General features: G+C 40.7%; 2 protein-coding genes across 9 annotated transcripts in view; one reads left to right on the forward strand and one right to left on the reverse strand.

Moving 5' to 3' along the window:
- Positions 1-18,469, forward strand: part of arid4b.S (AT-rich interaction domain 4B S homeolog) — a 215,084-nt gene extending 196,615 nt beyond the window's left edge. For 5 of the 8 annotated variants that reach the window (XM_041564561.1, XM_041564557.1, XM_041564559.1 and 2 more), the window contains 3 exons: positions 13,976-14,191; positions 15,847-15,993; positions 17,895-18,469. In XM_041564561.1, the coding sequence (XP_041420495.1) occupies positions 13,976-14,191; positions 15,847-15,993; positions 17,895-18,022 (491 nt within the window). In that variant the 3' untranslated portion in view covers positions 18,023-18,469. Of the gene's footprint in view, positions 1-10,645; positions 11,095-13,975; positions 14,192-15,846; positions 15,994-17,894 lie in introns of those variants that run through there. The other 3 variants (XM_041564558.1, XM_041564560.1, XM_041564562.1) reach the window with 3 other exon arrangements.
- On the reverse strand, positions 1,456-8,347 carry LOC108715311. Its single transcript, XM_041564563.1, has 2 exons — positions 6,887-8,347; positions 1,456-3,837 (listed from the first exon to the last, which is right to left on the reverse strand). Exons 1-2 carry the CDS (start codon positions 7,947-7,949, stop codon positions 3,707-3,709), a joined length of 1,194 nt encoding a protein of 397 aa, XP_041420497.1. The 5' UTR covers positions 7,950-8,347; the 3' UTR covers positions 1,456-3,706.
- Positions 18,470-21,252: the final 2,783 nt, after the last annotated feature.

The following is a 21,252-nucleotide window of genomic DNA, read 5'->3' on the forward strand; positions in this document are numbered from 1 at the left end:
CCAGAGCGCTGTAAAAGACTCGTTGAAAGTTATCGCAAACGCTTGATTGCAGTTATTGCTGCTAAGGGTGGCCCAACCAGTTATTAGGTTCAGGGGGCAATTACTTTGTCACACAGGTTTGGATTTCTTTTCTCCCTAAATAATAAAAACCTTCATTTAAAAACTGCATTTTGTGTTTACTTGTGTTATCTTTGACTAATAGTTAAATGTGTTTGATGATCAGAAACATTTTGTGTGACAAACATGCAAAAGAATAAGAAATCAGGAAGGGGGCAAATAGTTTTTCACACCACTGTATATCTTCAGTGTTGTTTTAGAATTAAAGAAGATCTAAAGCCCCCGCGATGTTAAGTCCCCACTGGCCCCCCTCCGTTGGCCCCCTCCCTGCCTCACCCCTGCACAGACTTACCCCAGAATTCTGTCCCCTTTTGAAATAGTGAGCACACATGCAGAGTGAGCGCAGCAGAGCTCACGGGTGCCATCTTCCATTGATTTGGTAATCTTTGTGTCTTCTTTCCCCCCTTCGGCAATTTCGATCTCTTTCGGCGCATGTGCAGTTGTCGTGAAACGGAAGAATTCTCCAACTGCCCATGCGCCATTGCGCTGCTCACTTCACGAATATTAACGGAGAGAAGAAGATGGTGCCTGTGAGCTCCGCTGCTCTCACTCTGCATGTGCGGTCAATATATCAAGAGGGAACAGAATTCTGGGGTAGGACTGTGCAGAGGGGAGGCAGGCAGGGGCAAGTGGAGACTTAACATTGCGGTTTAGTTCTTTTAATTCCTTAAAGGGGTTAAAACACTTTTTCAGTTTAGTTTTCAGATTGATCACCAAGAAAAAGACTTTTCTTCAATTTCCATTCATGTTATAAGTTTTCCAGAATGACATTTTAAAGTTTAATGTTCCTGTCTCTTGTGTTTGTCTGGCAGCTCAGTAATCTAGGTGCAGATTAAAACAGGAGAACTGTCATGAACTATAAATCATACCAATTTTCATATATAACATTAATTAGTACAATAAAATCTATAGCCAACTGTATCAAATTTGTGTTATAAACACACTTACTTATCACTCATTTCTAACTGCCCTCCAGACCAAGCATTTTCAGAATATGAAAGTAGGAGTATCTATTGTAAGGCATCAACTTTCACTTAGGCTCACCCATGTTCCCTGAGTCATATTTCCCCTCCCTCATCCTCTAGTTACATCATATCTGTGTGCAGCATGTTCATCTGTGCTGCTCTTTGTCACAGATAGAGGGAGAGGGAGGTTGAGCACTGTTCTCTGGATTTTTTTTTTCAGGCTCTCCTGCTGGGCTGCATAAGTGAGGAAGTGGACAAAGTGTACTGTTTAATTTGCCTCTGAAAAAAATGTTTGTTGTTTTTTTAACTTATAGGGGGGCACTGGCCCCCCCAATAGCTTTTTATAACTTGTGTGTGGGGGGTTACCTTTTTAATGCTGATGTCCGTGTGGTCTTTCAACTCTGATGTGGAGTAGGCGGGATCTGGGGTGGGGCCCCAAAATGTTGTTGTACAAGGCCCCATGATTTCTAACAGTGGCCCTGGATCTGTGCAACCACAGGAAGAGAATGATCTGTTATACAGATAACTAGAATCTCAGCTGCCATAAAGTAATACATTACTGCTGCTTCCAATGTGGATCTGATAGGGATTTTTATTTAAAATAAAAAAACAATACAAAGCATAACAAAATCAAAGTATATCAAAATTACATTATATTACAATATGTACATTATTTACAAAGAATTTGACCAAGAGAAATCAAAGTTCAACCATTTTTTTTCATTCAAGCTTTTTTTCTGAATCTCATTGACTTTAATAAACACAATTTCCCTTAATATTTTACTTATTGTTTGGTCTATTGATTGATTGTCTTTCCCAAAGGTTTTCATACATCGGATAGACCACAGATGATATCGAATGACTTGACAGTATAATAAATACAGTCTCTTGGTTATAGCGGTGCTTCCTATGAATGATCCCATAGGCTCTTTCTGCATAGTCATTAGCACATATATTATAAATACCCAACACCTTCAGTACACCCTCATATAAACTGTTTGACACCGAACAATCCACCAAAAAGTGCTCTTGACTCTCCTCCACCCCACACCCCCAGGGACACTCTTTTCTTAGATGACTCAGATATTTCATGTTGCCCCGCACATACAACTTGCCCTGCAGTGTCAGCCAGGAGTTATCAAACAGCTTTGGGGGGAGTCTCACGCTGTTTAAATACTTTAGTATGTCCTCCAGGGTTTTGCTGGTACAGTCTCTTATAGCCAGTGGGACAGTAAAGAAGGATGTTAGTACCCTGGCATAGATTTGCTTCCTTGGGGTTGATGTTATTTCTGCTGCCACAATGTCCCACCTCTTTATCAGCTTAAGGGCATGGGCAATGTGTGGTGGGAAATAGCTCTGTCTTACACGGACCTCTTTCGCCCTACCGCCCTGCAGCCAGTCCATGATAAAAGACGATGCCCAAGACCTGATACAACTTTCCGTCAGGGAGCTTGTTCCTTGAGTCAGACCCCTAAAGTTAAACTTTAGGAACATGACACCAAAGAAGGTCACAGGACAGACCATCCCCAAACCTCCCTCTTTCCTCTGCAGGAACGTTACCCCTCTTTTGACTGGGTTTAGCCTATTCCCCCAGATCATCTGGAAGAATAAGCTATAGACGACTCGAGCATAGAAAGATTCTGGCAAAGGGAACACACAGGACACATAAAAAAAACAACGGGATCAGAAAAGTCTTGATAAGGTTAACTCTTTCCCTATAGGTCAGCTTCCACCCTTTCCAACGCTGAACTTTTGCCAAACCGGTATCCAACTTCTCTTCCCAATTTAGCCTGGCATTATCTTCTCCCAAATTTAACCCCTAGTATTTTTACTTGAGAGGAGGCAACAGGGACGGTTCTTAACTCAAAACTGGGGTCATCCTCCAAACTCCACAAAGCTTCCGACTTTTCACTATTGACTAGAGACCCTGAGGCCTCTGAGTAGCTTCTGATGCAACAGGAGACTCTCTCCACCTCTTCAGGCTTTGAGATAACCACTGTCACATCATCCGCGTAGGCCACCAACCTCAGGCGCTGACCACTGGGTGCACAGATACCCTCCAAGTTACCTTCCTGCAGCGATCTAAGAAAGGGATCTAACGCAAATGCATACAGCAAAGGACTCAGAGGGCACCCCTGTCTTACTCCTGCCCCAACCTGGAAGTCTTCACCCTGCCAACCGTTAATTAGTGGGAAGCTTCTTGCCCCTTTGTACAAAACTTTTATCCAACTGATAAATTGACCCGGGATACCGTATTTAGACAAAACAGCCCATAGGTACTGGTGATTCACCCTATCAAAGGCTTTTGACTGATCTAAACACAGAAAGTATTTCCCCCACCTTTGAGCTTTGCATAATTCCAGAGCCTCTCTAATAGTAAAGACAGCTCCAAAAATGCTCCGCCCCTTCACCGTGCAGAACTGACAGTCAGACAATAAAGTGCTTGAAAATAAACTTAAACGAAAGAAAATAACCTTTGCGAGAATCTTTCTATCTGTATTGAGCAGGGCAATCGGCCTCCAGTTCTCAATATGCTTCTCGTCCTTACCTTTCGACAGCAAAATCAAAGAGGAAAACTGCATAGATGGCGGGAGGTCTCCTTCCTGTAAACAACAGTTAAACACCTAAACAAGTGCCGGAGCTAACAGATCTTTAAAGGTCTTACAGAATTCTGATGTTAAGCCATCCGGACCTGGAGCTTTCTTATTCTGCAGACTCTCTATCGCCAACTTTACCTCCTCCTCCGTGATTTTAGCTGTCAAGGGGGAAAAAAACAAATTATTTGTGTCAGGGCCTGGGGTCGTCTCTAAGAAAGCTGTCATCCTTTCCCTCTCCAAAGTTCTCTCCCCAAACAAAGCAGCATAGTAGGATCTCATGACCTCCAGTATTCCCTCCCTTGTCTTTTGCTCTTTACCCTGGAAGTCAATGAGACCCCTCACCAGTTTCCTTTTAACTGACTCTTTACAGTTCCTAAAAGGATCTGGGGAAATTTTCATCCCAGAATCCCTTTTAAGAACCAGAGACCTCTGGCGGCTGTACTGATACTGCTTCATTTGGTTCTTTAACTGGGTCACTTTTTCCCCCACCACTCCATCCGAAATATAGGACTCCAGCTTCTTTCTCAAGGACTGATACTGCCATTGTCTATTTCCCTCCCTTTTAACAGATAGGGACTTGAAGAAAGCCCAAAATGACCTATTGGACTCACAAAAGGGTTTTTGTTCCTCATCCTTTAGTATTTCTGAACCTAACCTCCACAGACCTTTACCAACCCCCAGACTATCTGATACCCCATATTCAAAAAAAAGGACCAAGTGGTCAGAAAACCCCACTTCAATTTCCTTAACCCCTGAAAAAGGAGCACCAGCTTTAATATAAATCCGGTCAATTCTACTACTGCGGGAGTCACTGCTAGGATGACTGGCATTGAGGTATGCAAATATTGTCTCATTTCTCTTATGAGATCCTTCCTCTCCACCACTGATTGGGGCCCATACATATTAATTAATCTTAGATCTTCCCCTTCTATCTTAATATCAAGTAATAAACACCTGCCCAATTTAACCTCCACCAACCTCTTAACTTCAATGTGCCTGTCACCATTAAACAGAATCCCCACTCCTCCCACCTGTTCCTCTGCTATGGACCAAAATGAGGGCCCTTTCTGCCAGTCTCTCTTTGCATTGTAGATATCGTATCTATTAGTTAGGCGAGTCTCCTGAACAAAAATGATATCTACCACCAAGGAAAATAGAAACTCAAATGCTACCAATCGTGCCTTGGGAGACCTAATGCTTCTCACATTAAGGGTACAAAAAGAAATTGGGGAACCCATCATGTTTTAGGGAGTTTTGCTGAAGACTCTTCTCCTCCTTCCCCACATCTCTTAACTTGCATCCCCTGAGATTCATCCCCTTCTACAAAAACCAGAAACTCCTCCTCAAAGGAAACTCCCTCCCCAGAGTCTCTCTCCTTCCTCTTTTTCCCCTGCTCTTCCCCAGTAACTTCTAGAACTTCTGGGATTAAAGTCTGGCCTGCATCGGGTTGTGGGGAAATTCTTCCTTCTTTTGTTTTTCGCCTTTTCTTTTTCTTCTCCTCTCTGTCCCTTTCTTTCTTCCTTCTCTATCTGCCTTTCTTCTTCCTCCTCCTCCGCCATCTCCCCCCAACTCTTCCCACCTGGGAGGGTAAATCTGTTTGATGTGCTCACACCTGCCTTAACAACCATCTTTCCCTGTTGTTTATTCCCCTTTGCTCCTACCACAGTCCAGCCCTCCTTCTCTGTCCCTTTCTCCTTCCTTTCCTTCCCCCTAGTTTCCTGAGGGACTGCAGGCTCCACAACTCCTTCCACCCTGGTCTCCAACTCCATTTCTTCCTCAAGCCCCCTCCCCTCCTCCCGATCCTCCTCCTCCTGAAATTCCCGCTCCAAATTAGGGCAATCCCTGACAATGTTATGCCAAGCATTGGGGCAGTCCCTGTGTGTATGACCCAGAGCATTACATAGGTTGCACCTGACCTCATTACATTCCTTGATGGTATGGTCTTTAGCACCACACAGAGCACACACCTTGGTTTCACAGTTAATGGCCAAGTGTCTATTTGACCCACACTTAAAGCATTGGCGAGGTTGGCCTGGGTAAAAACAAACCCCACGTTCTCTTCCTATGAAAAATGAGTTAGGGAGGTGCCTGGGGACATTGTGTTGAACCTCTAGTTTCACTTGGGCTTTCCATCCTCCCGCCCAAAAACCTTCCTCATTATAGATCTTGGTGAGAGGGGTTAGTACAGTGCACTGTCTCTTTAACCAAACAAGGATATCCTCAGGGGGGACTGATTCATGTTTGAAAATTATGGTTACATTTTTGGTTTCAGGACGTGAGATTGGGATTGCCTTAAAATTTTCCCACTCTTTTGTGCTTTTCTTTTGGTCATAAAGAGCCCAAAACCTCTCCATCCCCTGGGACTGTTTAAAGCTGAGATCATATTCAGTAACAGAGATATCTAGAAAAGCATTGACATCATTGGTAGTGAAACCCATAGACTCTTTCACCAGGTTACGTGCCACATATCTCCAACCTGGGAATTTGTCTTGCTCCCCCTCCCATTTAATTCTCACCACATTGCGCCTCTTAAACATCTATTTAGCCCAGATGAGTTAGCAAACAGCGTCCTCCTTTCCCACACATTCACAGGTGCTTGGCTTCTCTCTTGCCCAACCTCTGGAGCAGCCTTACTGCCCCCCACAGTCCCCTCTCCCATCCCCCCCACACCAGCACTCTCACCCCAATGTACCCCCTCACTCACAGCCTCTCTCTCACCACTTGCCCCACTCACACCTGCACTCACACTCACACACTCTGGCTGCACAACAACATTAGCAGGGATATTAGAGGAAACATTAGAAGAAAAACATTTCCCTTTTTCCATCTGCTCAAACCTTTCCCGGTTCTTATAAATCTCTTCCCATGGTTTAATTATAAGGAAAGTCTTTTTAATTTCTTCCTCCAGTTCCTCCAACTCTTTATTGTACATAGCAGTCTTTCTTATTCTCTGCACTCTTAACTCTCCAGTCGGTTTGGCAGCCAAACTAAGTTCTTTTGCAATCACATTATTTAGTTCTTTTTTCCTCTGCTGCAAAAACTCCATAGTATTTAGAGCTTTAACAATTTCCTCCTGATTTACAGAGTCTTTAGAGGTGGAGACCCCAGAAAAGTCTTTAGAGACACAGTCTGTAGCAGCAACAGTCTCATTAGTGGAAACCCCCTCCCCCACACAGGCAATTAAGGAAAAGTCAGTTTGTTTGTTACCTGCAGATTTCTCCTCCAGCACCTGTAAAGCCACAGTCTCTGCCAGGTAGCCACAGTCCATGCTTGCCTCCATTCCTCCCTCTGCTGAAGCAGCAGCAGTCGGTGCCATTTGTGGGGGGGTTCCCTGATTCTTTGCTGGAATCTTTCCTTTCTCACTCTCTCTGCTGGACTCTCTGCAGTTCTTGCTGGGTGGGCGGAGCTTCCCCTTTGCTGTGCACAAGCCTGTCTCTGCTTCCAAAATGGCGTCCTCCTTCCCAAGCACATGGCCGGCCTCCATTACAGCAGTGCAGCTGGTACCTGCTTTCTCCCTCAGCTGGGGGTCACTGTCCATAGCAGCAGCTGCTTGTGTGTCAGTACAGCCGCTTGTACCTTCCATTTCCCCCAGCAAAGCACCGCTCCCCTCTGCTCCCTGACTGATGCAAATACCAGACCAGGGGCTCCAGGCTGCGCTGGCCACAGGACTTTCCTCCTCCATAGTTATGGGGGACCTGCTTGTTCCTTGGGGGGTGCTCTCTGGGACACAGGTAGCTTGGGATTCACCAACCTTTGCTGAAGCTCCAGATGCAGAGACTTGTAGTTCCGCAACATGTTGCACAGGGGGCTCAGATGCCGCAAACCCAGGTAGACTTGACTCAGGGATCTCATCCAGCTTTTCTTCCTCCTCACTCTCCACAGACACCTCTTCCACCTCCTCCTCCTTTGGCAAAACTTTCCCTTTCTTGTTCACTTTCTTTACAGTAGCAGCCATTTTCTTTTCTGCACCAACTACAGCTTTCTGGCTTACTGCACGTCTGCTGGATCCCAGCCTTGCTCGGGTATTCATTGCCCCTGCTTCCTCTGTTGGGGGCAACTTCTTACCCATTTCCAAAAATAAATAAATAATAACAACTGAGAAATCAACCTCCCCAGACCCAGAAGGGCCTGGGTAAGTCAAAATCACAAGTTCTCTCTCAAAATCACGAGCTCTCTCCAAACACGTCTGCTCCCTTCGAGGATCAGATAGGATCTGTGCAGCCACTGGGACAGAATGCTCCATTATACAGATAGCTAGGATCTCAGCCATAAAGCAGCTCAGAGGGGATCAGAGAGAATATGTGCTACTGAGACAGAATGCGTTACCATCCAACTGGTAACCAGTGGGATGCATCTTGCCCACGGCCCCCTACCCCCTTCCCTTAGTTTGGCTGCTGTGACTGCTTACCTCATTAAGATTTAAAGTATAAATACTGAGATTAACTGGCCCCTGCATTGTTAACACACAGATCAGACTGTAAAACCCTGTAGTGTTCACACCAGTAATCACCCAGTACTGTTCATGCCTATAATCCCCCAGTATTGTTCACACTAGTAATCACCCCAGTATTGTTCATGCCTATAATTCTCCAGTATCAATCACACCTGTAAAACACTGTACTGTTCACCATGTATTGTTATATTAATAACCTAACATTCTTTCACATATATGGCATATATATTCCCTCTCTGATACCAATTAAAGCAGCAGTCATGCCCTGCTTTATGTCACAGTGGCAAAGATTATGTTTGTTACTTGGTTAGTTTATATAGACAAGGTTTATAAAAAATAAGATTAACATATGCACATCACAGTTGTCATAAAATGAGTAATATTATAACTAATAAAAAAAGAAAAGACAATGGACACAACATCTAACATAGATTTATTTTATTTTTAGAAAAATCATACAAAGCATACATTCATTTAAAAAAGATAGTGACAATTGATTTGGTGATTTCATTACAACACAAAACTTGCACAATTCATTTTATATACACTGGTAGAATTGATCAAATATATCATAGATCGATAAAACATAAAGGTGTTAACAATATATCAGCATTTCAAGTATACATAGAAAGTTCTAACCCATTAGCAATATATACAATATATTTTTGCCTTCCTCTGGATCAACTAAGCAGTTGGTCAGTTAAAAAAAAAAACTAAAAGGTTGAACTTGACGGATGTGTGTCTTTTTTCAACCTTACTTACTATGTTACTATGCATACCTGACGAGCAGTAGACGGGCCTGATTTTGGCACCTAATGTAAACCATTTTATAATGTAAATTGTGGAGGGACAGGGTTAAATATATAGTTGAAACATCAAAAACGCTAACAGCTTAATGGAATGAATGAGTTTTATATTTCAACTACAATTCCTATAATCCATTGCTACTGGCACGCTTCTGAGAGAAGTCACATTGTTATGACGTCATCGTCGGCACGGGAGAGGGGAAATCAGCACGACTGGCTTCTCCAGTCAGATGCAGTCTAAGGCTGGCTTTGTCGGGAGGGAGGCACATACTAGGAACTGATGCTGATGATGCTTTGTCGCCAACAATCCTGCTTTTGATCTTGGCTGCAGGGGATCACCGTACCAGAGGCCACCCCTTTAGACTAGAAGAAAAGAACTTTCATTTGAAGCAACATAGAGGGTTCTTCACAGTCAGGACAGTGAGGTTGTGGAATGCACTGCCGGGTGATGTTGTGATGGCTGATTCAGTTAATGCCTTTAAGAATGGCTTGGATGATTTTTTGGACAGACATAATATCCAAGGCTATTGTGATACTAAACTCTATAGTTAGTATAGGTATGGGTATATAGAATTTTAATTAAAAGTAGGGAGGGGTGTGTGTATGGATGATGGGTTTTCATTTGGAGGGGTTGAACTTGATGGACTTTGTCTTTTTTCAACCCAATTTAACTATGTAACTATGTAACTATGTAACAACGGCATGGTTGAAGATGCAGGGGTGAGAAAAGGCAATTGTTTCACAAACTAATATGCTTAACTCGGAAAAAAACCTTTATTCTTTTTTATTGTTAACTAAACTGTGTACAACTCAAAGGATATGGAACAATTTAACTCATGACAGTTCTCCTTTAACTGTTAGGATTTGCTACATTAGTTCATAAGGTTTCTCAGCAGCATCTGTAGGATGTTGATAATTATTGTATCAATTCTAACAGCTGCCTTTAATGGGGTTGTTCAAATACTTTTTTTTCAGTTCAGATGGTTTCAGATAGATCAACAAAAATATATTTTTATTTGTAACTGTTTTCTAATAGAGTAGCGTTTCTTTTTTGCTTTCTAAAGTAGCTCTGGGAGTTGGTCACCATCTCTTTAACTGTTCTAAATGTATATATTTAGTTGATACATTTGTTACCTTTTTCCCTGCTGCACAGAATCCCTGAATTTCATTAAAGGCAGCTGTTTGAATTGATACAATAGTTGCCAATATTCCACAGACGCGGGTGGGAAATGTATCAACTAAATGTATCAAATTGTAACAGTTCAGAATCTGCACCTGGATCTCTGAGCTGCCAAACTGAAACGCTAGAGATGGGAACATTAAACTTTAAACTTACATTTTGGGAAAACTGTAAAAAATAAAAGATGGAAAGCAATTAAAAAAGGCTTTTTTATGTTAAACAATCTAAAAGCAACTGAAAAAAGTATTTAGAAGGTGAACAACCCCTTTAAAGATTTTTTTTTCTATCTATAAATTTGCTCTAAACAGCCCCCCAGATAAATGTACCTTAGTCCCTGCTGCCAGTCTGCTCTGGTTCCTGTGTTATCAGCAGCTTGTTTCCCCTTCTTCCTGGTGCAGAGTGAAGCCCCTCCCATTATCTTACTGAGCTCTCCTTATCTCTCTGACTAGTCTGAGAGATCATTTGCATGCTGTGACATAGCAAGGAGGAAGGCAGTGATCTCCTTCTCTTCTTCATCCTCCTCCCAGGTATCCAACAGCAGCAGTAGGAAGGCGATGTGGGCAGGCTCCCCAATGGCTCTACAAGAGGTGCAGTAAGTTAGAGGAGTGCAGCCTGCGGGGGAGCCGAGCCGAACCGGTACCTATATCTCCTCCTAATCCTCCTGCGCTGCCGGTATAACTAGTCATGAACAGATACAGAAACTGGATCCTTCCCATGGAATCGCCGTGTATCTAGAGCCTAGCAGCAGCGGGTATGGGGGTCGCCTTCCTCATTCCGTGTTAGAAAACCTGGGATCTCCACGGACGTGCAGCCTGCGGGGGAGCCGAGGCAGAACCCCTGCCTATACCTCCTCCTCCTACGTTGCCGGCGCTACTGGTCATGGACAGATACAGAAGAACCCTCTCTTGATCCCTCCAATCTTGACAACCTCTGACCTATCTCTCTGCTACCTTTCATCTCTAAACTACTTGAGTGACTCCTCCAGTCCCTCCATTCGCTTGGCCTTCGTGACACAGCCCTGTCCTGGTTCTCTTCTTACATCACCAAATGCTCCTACAACGGAGTAGCATCTTCTCCCTACCTCTTTCTGTTGGGGTTCCTCAAGGCTTTGTCATGGGACCCTTACTATTCTCCCTCTATACTTCCTCCCTCTGCAAATTGATCAACTCATAAGGTTTCCACTACCACCTCTATGCTGACGATACTAAGATGTATCTCTCATCTCCTGATCTTAACCCAGAACTCCTAACTCACGTCTCCTACTGCCTGTCCGCTATCTCTACCTGGATGTCGCAGCGCTACCTTAAATTAAACCTCTCTAAAACTGAAATGGTTCTCTTTCCTCCAACTAACACCAGTAACATCCTGGAAGTCATAGCTAACAATTCCACTATCACCCCCTCTCCCCAGGCTCGGTGCCTTGGGGTTATCCTAGATTGTGCCCTCTCATTCACTCCTCATATCCAGTCACTTATTAAATCATGTCACTTTCACCTAAGGAACATATCCAAAATACGATCATTTATCACCCAAGATGCTGCCAAAATTCTTATTCACTCTCTCTTCATATCACGTTTAGACTACTATAACTCTCTTTTAATTGGCCTTCCCCTCCAGAGACTGTCACCTCTCCAGTCCATAATGAACACCACTGCAAGGCTCATACACCACAGCAACTGTTCCTCCTCTGCCGTGCCATTCTGTCAATCCCTGCACTGGCTTCCACTACCTCTCAGAATTAAATTCAAATTAATGACCCTGACAATCAAACACTTCATAACTCTGCCCCACCCTACATCTCTGAACTCATCTCTATATACTCACCCAACCGCTTACTACGCTCCTCTACTGACCTGCTACTCAACTCTTCTCTCATTACCTCCTCACATGCTCGCATTCAAGACTTTGCAAGGGCTGCACCCCTCCTCTGGAACTCTCTCCCACGGTCTGTCCGACTTTCTCCCAACCTTTCTGCTTTCAAGAAATCTCTTAAAACGCATTTCTTTCGAGAAGCCTAGCCTACCCTCACTCTGCTTAACTACCAAACACAACACCACATACAGTACCACATTTCTCACCCACTTAATTCGATCTTGCCCACTCCCACACCTTGTGTATTACTCCATTCCCTTTAGAGTGTAAGCTTTTTCTGCATAGGGCCTTCCTCACCTTTTGTACCAGTATTGATTGTGATGTATGTAACGCCAAATGTTCTATGTATGTAGTTTCATGTCATTCAGCTGTATAATCACATTTACATTACAGTACTACGCAATATGTTGGCACTATATAAATACATGTTAATAAATAAAATAAAATTATCCTTTCCAAAAATTCTAAAGATTGTTGATGACCACCTCACCTTGCTTTTCGATCTGTTCAGACTCAGTACACATAGTAAAATAGAATGTTTGGTTGAAAAAAGACACTCATCCATCAAGTTCAACCTTTTAACTCTATTTTAACCTGCCTAACTGCTAGTTCATCCAGAGGAAGGCTAAAAACCCAATTTTCAAGCAATTTGCCTCAGAGGGGGAATAAAATCCTTCCTGACTCCAAAATGGCAATCTGACTAGTCCCTGGATAAACTTGTAGTATGAGCTATATTCCATAACCCTGTATTACCTCACTAAAAAGCCATCCAACCCCTTCTTAAAGCTGTCTAATGTGTATCAGCCTGTACAGCTGATTCAGCTCTCACTGAAAAAAAAAAAAACCCTTCCGAATATTGAGGCGGAACCTCCTTTCTTCTAATCGGAATGGGTGACCTTGCGTCAGCTGTGAAGACCTACTAGTAAATAAAGCAGATTATTATATGATCCCCTTCTATATTTATACATAGTTATCATATCACCCCTTAAGCACCTCTTCTCCAGGGTGAAGATCCCCCCAATTTGGCCAGTCTTTCCTGATAGCTAAGATTTTCCATACATTTTACCAGCTTAGTTGCCCTTCTCTGTACCCTCTCTAATTCAATAATGTCCTGTTTGAGCACTGGAGACTAAAACTGCAAGGGTGTAAACTGTTTCAAGGATGCTGCATCCTGGATGGAATTAATTGGGCTTGATAGTTTTGTGTCATCTGCAAACACTTGATTACTTACAATACCCTCCCCTAATTCATTAATGAACAAGTTAAATAAAAGTGGACCCAATACAGAGCCCTGTGGAACCCCACTAAGAACCTTACTCCAAGTAGAGAATGTACCATTAACAACCACCCTCTGTACACGATCCTGTAGCCAGTTTCCTATCCATGTGCAAACTACTTCATTAAGCCCAACAGACCTTAGTTTAGAAAGCAGTCATTTGTGGGGCACGGTATCAAACCTGCATCTTTTTACTATTAATATACTTAAATATACTTTTTGGGGTTAGTCTTATCCTCAGCCGCAATGCACTCCTCATTTCCATTCTTTGCCTTCCGAATTGCTGTTTTACAGAATTTATTATAGTTTTTATATTAAAATATTATATTAGTATTTTTTTAAATGCAGCTTCTGTCCCAACAGACTTGTGCTTTTTAAATGCCTTACAGATGCTATCCTGCTTTAATCTTAAATTTGAGAGCTAAGAATAAAAACTTAGTTTAAAAGTTACAAAGAAACTATAAACGGCTTTTATAAATTGTCTTGGTAACCCAGACCTCTACAGTAATCAGGACTGTCTAACTGGAGCTCCCTTGGCCAGATAATCTGGTTTATGAACCTACAGTATATGTCAGCTATCTGGCCAAATGAAGTGTTGAATTTAAAGCATATTTGCATTACTGGTTTCCGGATTTACTTTTCAGACACATGATAATTATAAAACAATATCCTTGTTTTTTATATCTGTCTTATTTTTCTTGTGTTTTAGCAGCCAACACAAGTGATAGTGAAGATCTTTCTGATGGTGAAAGCCTTGCTAAGATGCAGTTCGAAAGACCAAATGTTGGTTTAAAATTACAGCCTACCAAAGTTCCACTCAGAGTGCATTCTCCAGGAAAATATGCCAAAAACGGAGAGAAAGATTCATTTCAGAAAGATTATGCTGATGGCCTTCCTAAAGTTTACAAATGGAGTTTTCAAATGTGTAGGTTCCTCATTAACTATATGCAGCTAACAATCCAGGATCCTATTTCTAGCAAAAACTTACATGGTCCAGTTTCTGTGTGTGAATATGGGGTCCCTGAAACTGAAAATTGCCCCGTAAGAGCTTTTGTCAGTGGATAGCTGGTCTGCATTTTTAGAAAAACATCATCTTGACAGTCATTGCAAGGTAATTTCAATGCAGTGTCTTGCAAGCTGGAAGAGGGTGTTGGGCTACTTAGAGGCAAGACATTAAGGGGCATATTTATCAAGGGTCAAATTTAAAATTTTTGGTTGAATAGGTCCATTTTTGATCAAATAGGCCCGTATTCAGCCAAATTCGAATCGTACAAATCAAAGTAATAGCACATTAGATTCTTAGAAAAATGTAAAGTAAACTCCAAATAGGTTCTAGGAGGTCCCCCATAGGCTAAAACAGCAATTCGGCAGGTTTTAGATGGTGAATGGTCGAAGTCGAATTTTAAAAGAGATAGTACATGATAAATTTTGATGTTCAAATTATTTAATTCTTTTCAAATTCGAATCTAATTTGTCTATTCCCTAGTCGAAGTACACAAAAAATAGCTCTAAATTCGAATTTTTTGAATACGAAAATTCACCTCGACCTTTGATAAATCTACCCCTAAAAATTGCACTGAGGTCAATAAGATGTTTTACCAGTCTTGTTTTATACTTGTGTTAAAAGCTGGAGCATCCCAAAGGAATGCATGTAAACATGAGAAGGGAATGTACATACTCTATGCACATATCTTCCCAGTGGTGGAAAACAACAACGTGTTTTGCGCCTATTGATAATGGGCATTAAGGGAACCATGGAGCTACTGTATTGTCAGTAGCACCATGGTTCCCCTCTGTCAATAAGTGCAGCAGTGATTGATATGGAACAGAAAGTAAGACTGACTGAGTGATGCCATGTCGCTAGTATGGACTGTGCCTGACTGATACGGAAGTGCCTGGAGCGGATTTTGACCCAAGTGCTTTTAATGCTAGGGGTTTAATGCGCAACTCACTGCAGAAAAAAGTGCAGGAGTGATAGTATGTAGCATACTGTGTTAATGGCCAGGATATTACATTTATCCATGTCACAGTGGTCCCGTCATTTTCTGTCACTCACCCTAGCAACATATAACACAGTGGCCCCAGTGATATAGGACATTTGATCCAAGTAAAATAAAAAACAGCGTTCCTTGTTTTCAAGTTGCTACAGCAATAAGTGGCCCCATCATTTTACAACAGCTACACAGTAGTGATGGGGGAATTCCATCTTGTCTCTTAATTGTAGTCTTTCAGAGTGCTATAACTGATCAAGCAGCAGGAAATTAGCCTGAATTTCCCAAGCACCCTTATTAGTCATAGCACTCTTTCCCTAGAAAGGTTATAATATAGATGACTGTGGCTATGACAGTCTTGGGTCCCCCCCAACTATGGGCCATGGGTAGCTGCCCATTCATTCCTAAAATAATCTACCACTGTTTACAGCCATATATCTTGTCACTGAATTGAAATTACAAAGCAGACAGTGCCCCTAAAATTAGAGTACCACATTTTTTAAATGTTTTGGTTAAAGAGCATGTGCTTTTGTGAAAAATATATTTTACTTACCTGTTTGTATTAATGAAGTAATTTGTTTTCTTGCAGCAGGCCTTGAGAAAATGACCAGTATGGAACGCATCGCATTTCTCCAGGAAAAACTTCAAGAACTTCGAAAACACTACCTTTCATTAAAGTCTGAGGTTGCTTCTATTGATAAGCGGAGAAAGCGGTGTAAAAAAAAGGAAAGAGAAAGTATGTTCATTATATTTACTTTTAAGCTCTGTGTATTTTAAATATAAATTGAAATGAATGTCACCACATAAAAAAATAACAATGTTATTAAGGTATGTAGAAATGTTTTCTTTAGGACACTGGCACATATAGAATTTTGTTTTTAATTCTCTAAACAAAATAAAAATTACATATGGTATCTTTATGCCACAGAATGAATGAAACCAAACAGGTAAGATTGCAGTTGTCTTTCATCTGTCCAGATATATTTTATAGCAAAACTTTCACCAGTTTACCCCATTAGCCTAAATACAGGATTTAAAAATGTCTATGTTCTTAAAGGGATAGTTCTCCTTTAAGTTCTCTTTTAGTATGTTATAGAATGGCTAGTTCTAAGCAAATTTTCAGTTGGTCGTCATTATTTATTTTTATAGGTTTTTTTTAACTATTTTTTCTAAACAACTTATGCTCTGTTAGGCTACAAATATATTGTATATTGTAAAAACAATTATCTTATTCAAATGAAGCATGGTTGGGTAATTTGGACCATAGCAACCAGATTGCTGAAATGTAAACTGAAAAGTTCCTGCATTAAAGGCAAAACCATAAATAATCAAAAATTAAAATTTATTGCAAATTGTCTCAGAATATCACTCTCTACATCATACTTAACTTCACCTTTGAGTTATGTTTATGTTAACAACTCCTTTAACGAAGTAGAGATTGTGCTATTTTTAGATTTTCTTAGGATAATGGACAATTTTGTGATGGCATCTGTGCCTTATGATATTAAATGCTGGGCACCAGAGAAGAACCAGTCTGGATTAACAGATAAGCAACTGAGGTTGTCCAACAAGTTGGCATTGTCCTCCCCATTGATTTAACCTTTCCTTCTCTTCTAAGAGGAGAAAAATGGAAATGGCACTTTGATATTAAAATAGGCAGTCTAACTGCTAGCACTTGCAAGCAATCTTTTTTTCCCTTTCAGTTTGGACAGAAATATACCACAATGTCTTGAATCTTAAAGTAACAATTTTTGGTTCATAACTGAACAAGAACAGTCCACGTTTACAAATGCTAGGTAGCTCTTGAAATCTGCCATATGTTATAGCGGATATAGTTATATATTGATTTAACTGGAGTTGCTGCTTTTTTTTCTCTTGAAGACATTTCGCTAGTCATTCAATTGGCTTTCTTAATTGAGAAAGTCATTCCGATAACTAGCGAAACATCTTCAAGAGAAAAAAAATACAGCAAGTCCAGTTGATTTGCCTTCATACTATAGATATACCATGACCTGGATAAACCTTCAAAGACACATGTCCTATATATATATTGGTATATATATTGCTGTGATTTGTCTTTTGAAATGTTCAGCTATGCTCAGATGTACAAATCAAAGTAGGTGCTGCTAGCATACAGTATGGTTTCATACAAACAAAGATTCCCAGTGTGGCCCTCTGCCCAACTAAAATTGTAGGAACAAAGCTGTAGGACCAATATGGTGAGATCTGGGGTATATAATTTACTATTGTAAAAATTCCTGTTGTTCTGAAAGCTCCAAAATCAGTGTTTGGCAAGTAGTTATGGCTGTTTTGTTGTTAGTGCTATGCTGACATTGTGCGCAATTGGTCTTAAGTTTCCTTTATTTCTTTAAGTTTTTAAATATTTTATGCCTTTCTCTACTACCTGTTTTCAGTTTAAAATGCAGATTAACCCTGAGAACAGATCAGACTGTTGCATAAAAACAGACCCTAGGATCCAGCTTTAAGTTCCATAATAAAGAACGGCAGAACTCAAATTGCAAATTAAAATACCACATGGAATAAGAATAAATACATTTAATTGTAGACACAGCATACAGCAACATGTAAATCTATGCACAATACTGAAAATATATTTTACATTTGTTTTCTTTACAGGTGCAGTTGTATCATCTTCATCTTCGTCACCATCCTCTAGTTCTATGACTGCAGCTGTCATGTTAACTTTAGCTGAACCAACATTGTCAAGCTCATCACAAAATGCAATGCCAGTAGAGTGCAGGTGACAAGAGGACAGCTCAATATACTTTGTACTTAAAAGTTATTGAGGCCATGGATTTATTTTTATACCACACAGCACAAGAATCAGACAAGCACTTTTTCTATTGCATTCTTTTTGTACTGTACTTGCACTCAAGTGCACTTTTTATTATAGTACAATAAACTGCTTTTCTTCAAGCAATAATTGTCTCCACCCAATCAAGGAGTACTCCAACTAACTCCAAGGCCCAGTTTGGCCCTCTGCTGGGTGGTTGATTGTATATGTGAATTAACTATTGTACTTTTACAAGTGGCTTTTCATAAACATACTGTATAATAAAAAGGTTTTGTTAGAGATGAAAAAATTTATATATTAGAGTTTTTGTGGAAACAATCTTGTTACAGTTCAGCAATCCTACTGTTATTGATGTGTCTTCAGATATACTAATAAAGCACAGAATATTTGATTCCAACATTAGTAACAATCTATTTGATTGCCTCGGTTCTATACACTATGGGGCAGTTTTATTAAGGGTTGAATCGAGAATTCGAATTTTTTTAATGGTCAATCTGTCAAATTCAACTAGGGAATTATCCAAACTCGATTCAATTTTTTTAAAAAAAATTCGGATTCAATTTTCGAGATTTATCATTCTCTGGCCCTTTAAGAATTCGACTATTTGCCACCTAAAACCTGCCAAATTCATGTATAAGTCAATAGGAGAGGAGACCCCCCTACAAAACATATGCAAAAAGCATCCATTGTAATGATCTTAAAACCTGGAAAGGACCCTTACAATTGTGACAGCTATAGACCAATCTCACTAATACTGATGTTAAATTATTCTCAAAAATACTGGCTAACAGACTATCCACAATTCTCCCTAGTCTTATTCACCCTGACCAAGAGGGATTTGTGCCAGGACGACAAGCAGCAGACAGAGTACGTAAAGCAATAGACTTGGTTTGTAGAGCACCTAAGATAGCCACGTCATCCCTTCTACTGTCATTGGACGCAAAAAAGCATTCGATAGACTTGATTGGACCTACATGTTTGCGGTATTAGATAAATTAAACATACCTAAACCTTTCCTCACAGGTATCAGACAACTTTATATAGCTCCTTCAGCACAGATATTTAGTATGGGTCTCCTTTCTAATCATATTGAAATAAAAGGAGGGACACGACACGGCAAGGTTGCCCTATGTCCCCTCTTATCTTTGCTCTATCTTTGGTACCGTTAGCCAATGCTATCAGAGAGAACACTAATATTAAGAGCTTTCCAATAGGTGGGAAAGAATATAAAATTAATCTCTTTGCAGATGATATCCTCCTTACATTGACATCTCCTCAAACCACATTACCAAACCTCTTACAGACCCTAGAAAGATTCCAACTTATTTCAGGGTACAAGATAAACCCCACAATGTCGCATGCCTTACCATTGCAAATGACCACATCAGAATTAAAACTGTTACAACTCAACTTTGATTATAAATGGGAAAAAGATTCTTTAGCATATCTGGGAATATACCTCACCTCCTCATATGACACTTTATATAAGGCCAATTACCCTACATTAATAGATAAGTTGAAAAAGGAATTAGTCAAATGGCAATCTTACCACCTTTCATGGTTTGGTAGAATAGCAGCAATCAAAATGACACTATTACCACAATTGTTATACTTATTCCAAACGCTGCCAATACATTTTCCTGAGACAATAGCCTCTTTGCTCCAAAAAAATATATCGCACTTTATATGGGGTGGGAAAAAAACCCAGAATTAAGGTGGCTATTATGACTAAACCAAAATCATTAGGAGGATTGGGAGTACCCCATCTATACAGATATTATCTGGCTAGCAGACTAGAAGTCATGGTTCACATACACGCCCCAACAGAAGAATCCTGGAAAGAAATTGAGGACCATTTCACTGCTCCACTACGTTTAGCTCACCTTTTCTGGATCCCTAAAACTTCCAGAGACACACCGCCAGACATACTACCACCTTCACAACAAGCACTAAATCTATGGGACACCATAGCAATCAAAATGAAACTAACCACTTCCACTACCAGATACAGAAACATCTTCTGTAACAACAGTTTTCTCCCAGGATGCACACCTACAGAATTCCAACCATGTATAGCAGCTAACCTGTTGACCCTACTTGACTTTGTATCTGACCAGACAGTTAATTCATTCCAACGTTACAGGGAAGAATTTAATATACCACATACACAATTCTTCCGGTATTTACAAATAACACACTATATAGAAACCCTGTTTAAAACTCAAACAAACCAAGTCCTTTCCTACCTTGAAAAAATGTGTCATAATAAATAAAACCCAACCAATCTGATCTCGCTACTATACATGCACCTTGCCTCAGATAATACAGACTTGCACCAGCCTTACATGACGAAATGGGAGGAAGACTTAGATCTCACAATCTCTGAAAAGACATGGACAGCAATTTGGGACACAGCTTAAAAAACTTCCATATGTGCAGTCTCTAGTGAAAGATCTTATACAATCATATTCCGCTGGTACTATACTCCAACACTCATTAGTAAATTAAGTGGCAACCCGGATCTCTCCATCTGTTTTAGAGGGGATCCTTCCTGCATACCTGGTGGACTTGTATGATAGCTCAAGCATTCTGGAAAATGGTAGCGACTCTGCTCTCTGAGGTTCTGCATTGCACTATACAAGCAACAAATTGCAGGGGACCTTTTTACCCATAAAGAGGATCACTGTACCAGAGGCCACCCCTTTAGACTAGAAGAAAAGAACTTTCATTTGAAGCAACGTAGGGGGTTCTTCACAGTCAGAACAGTGAGGTTGTGGAATGCACTGCCGGGTGATGTTGTGATGGTTGATTCAGTTAATGCCTTTAAGAATGGCTTGGATGATTTTTTGGACAGACATAATATCAAAGGCTATTGTGATACTAAGCTCTATAGTTAGTATAGGTATGGGTATATAGAATTTAATTAAAAGTAGGGAGGGGTGTGCGTATGGATGCTGGGTTTTCATTTGGAGGGGTTGAACTTGATGTACTTTTTCTTTTTTCAACCCAATTTTACTATGTAACTACAAACATTTCTGTTAGGAATGAGGATCAGAGCAATACACTTTCCACAATCTCGCAAATTAGCCACGCACATTCTTACAGCAGCAAGATCTCTATTAGCAGCGAATTGGAAACAACCAAATATTCAAGGGCAACAAGCATTGATATCAAAGATAA

This window comes from Xenopus laevis, chromosome 5S, assembly GCF_017654675.1.
Source record: "Xenopus laevis strain J_2021 chromosome 5S, Xenopus_laevis_v10.1, whole genome shotgun sequence".
Classification (NCBI taxonomy): domain Eukaryota; kingdom Metazoa; phylum Chordata; class Amphibia; order Anura; family Pipidae; genus Xenopus; species Xenopus laevis.

Excerpts from the sequence above, each read along its gene's own strand:
- LOC108715311 (XM_041564563.1), bottom strand. The coding sequence starts at position 7,949 with ATGGCTGAGATCCTAGCTATCTGTATAATGGAGCATTCTGTCCCAGTG. Across the intron at positions 3,838-6,886 it reads GCTGGAGGAGAAATCTGCAG|CTAAAATCACGGAGGAGGAG; the intron begins GTAACAAACAAA and ends CCCCCTTGACAG.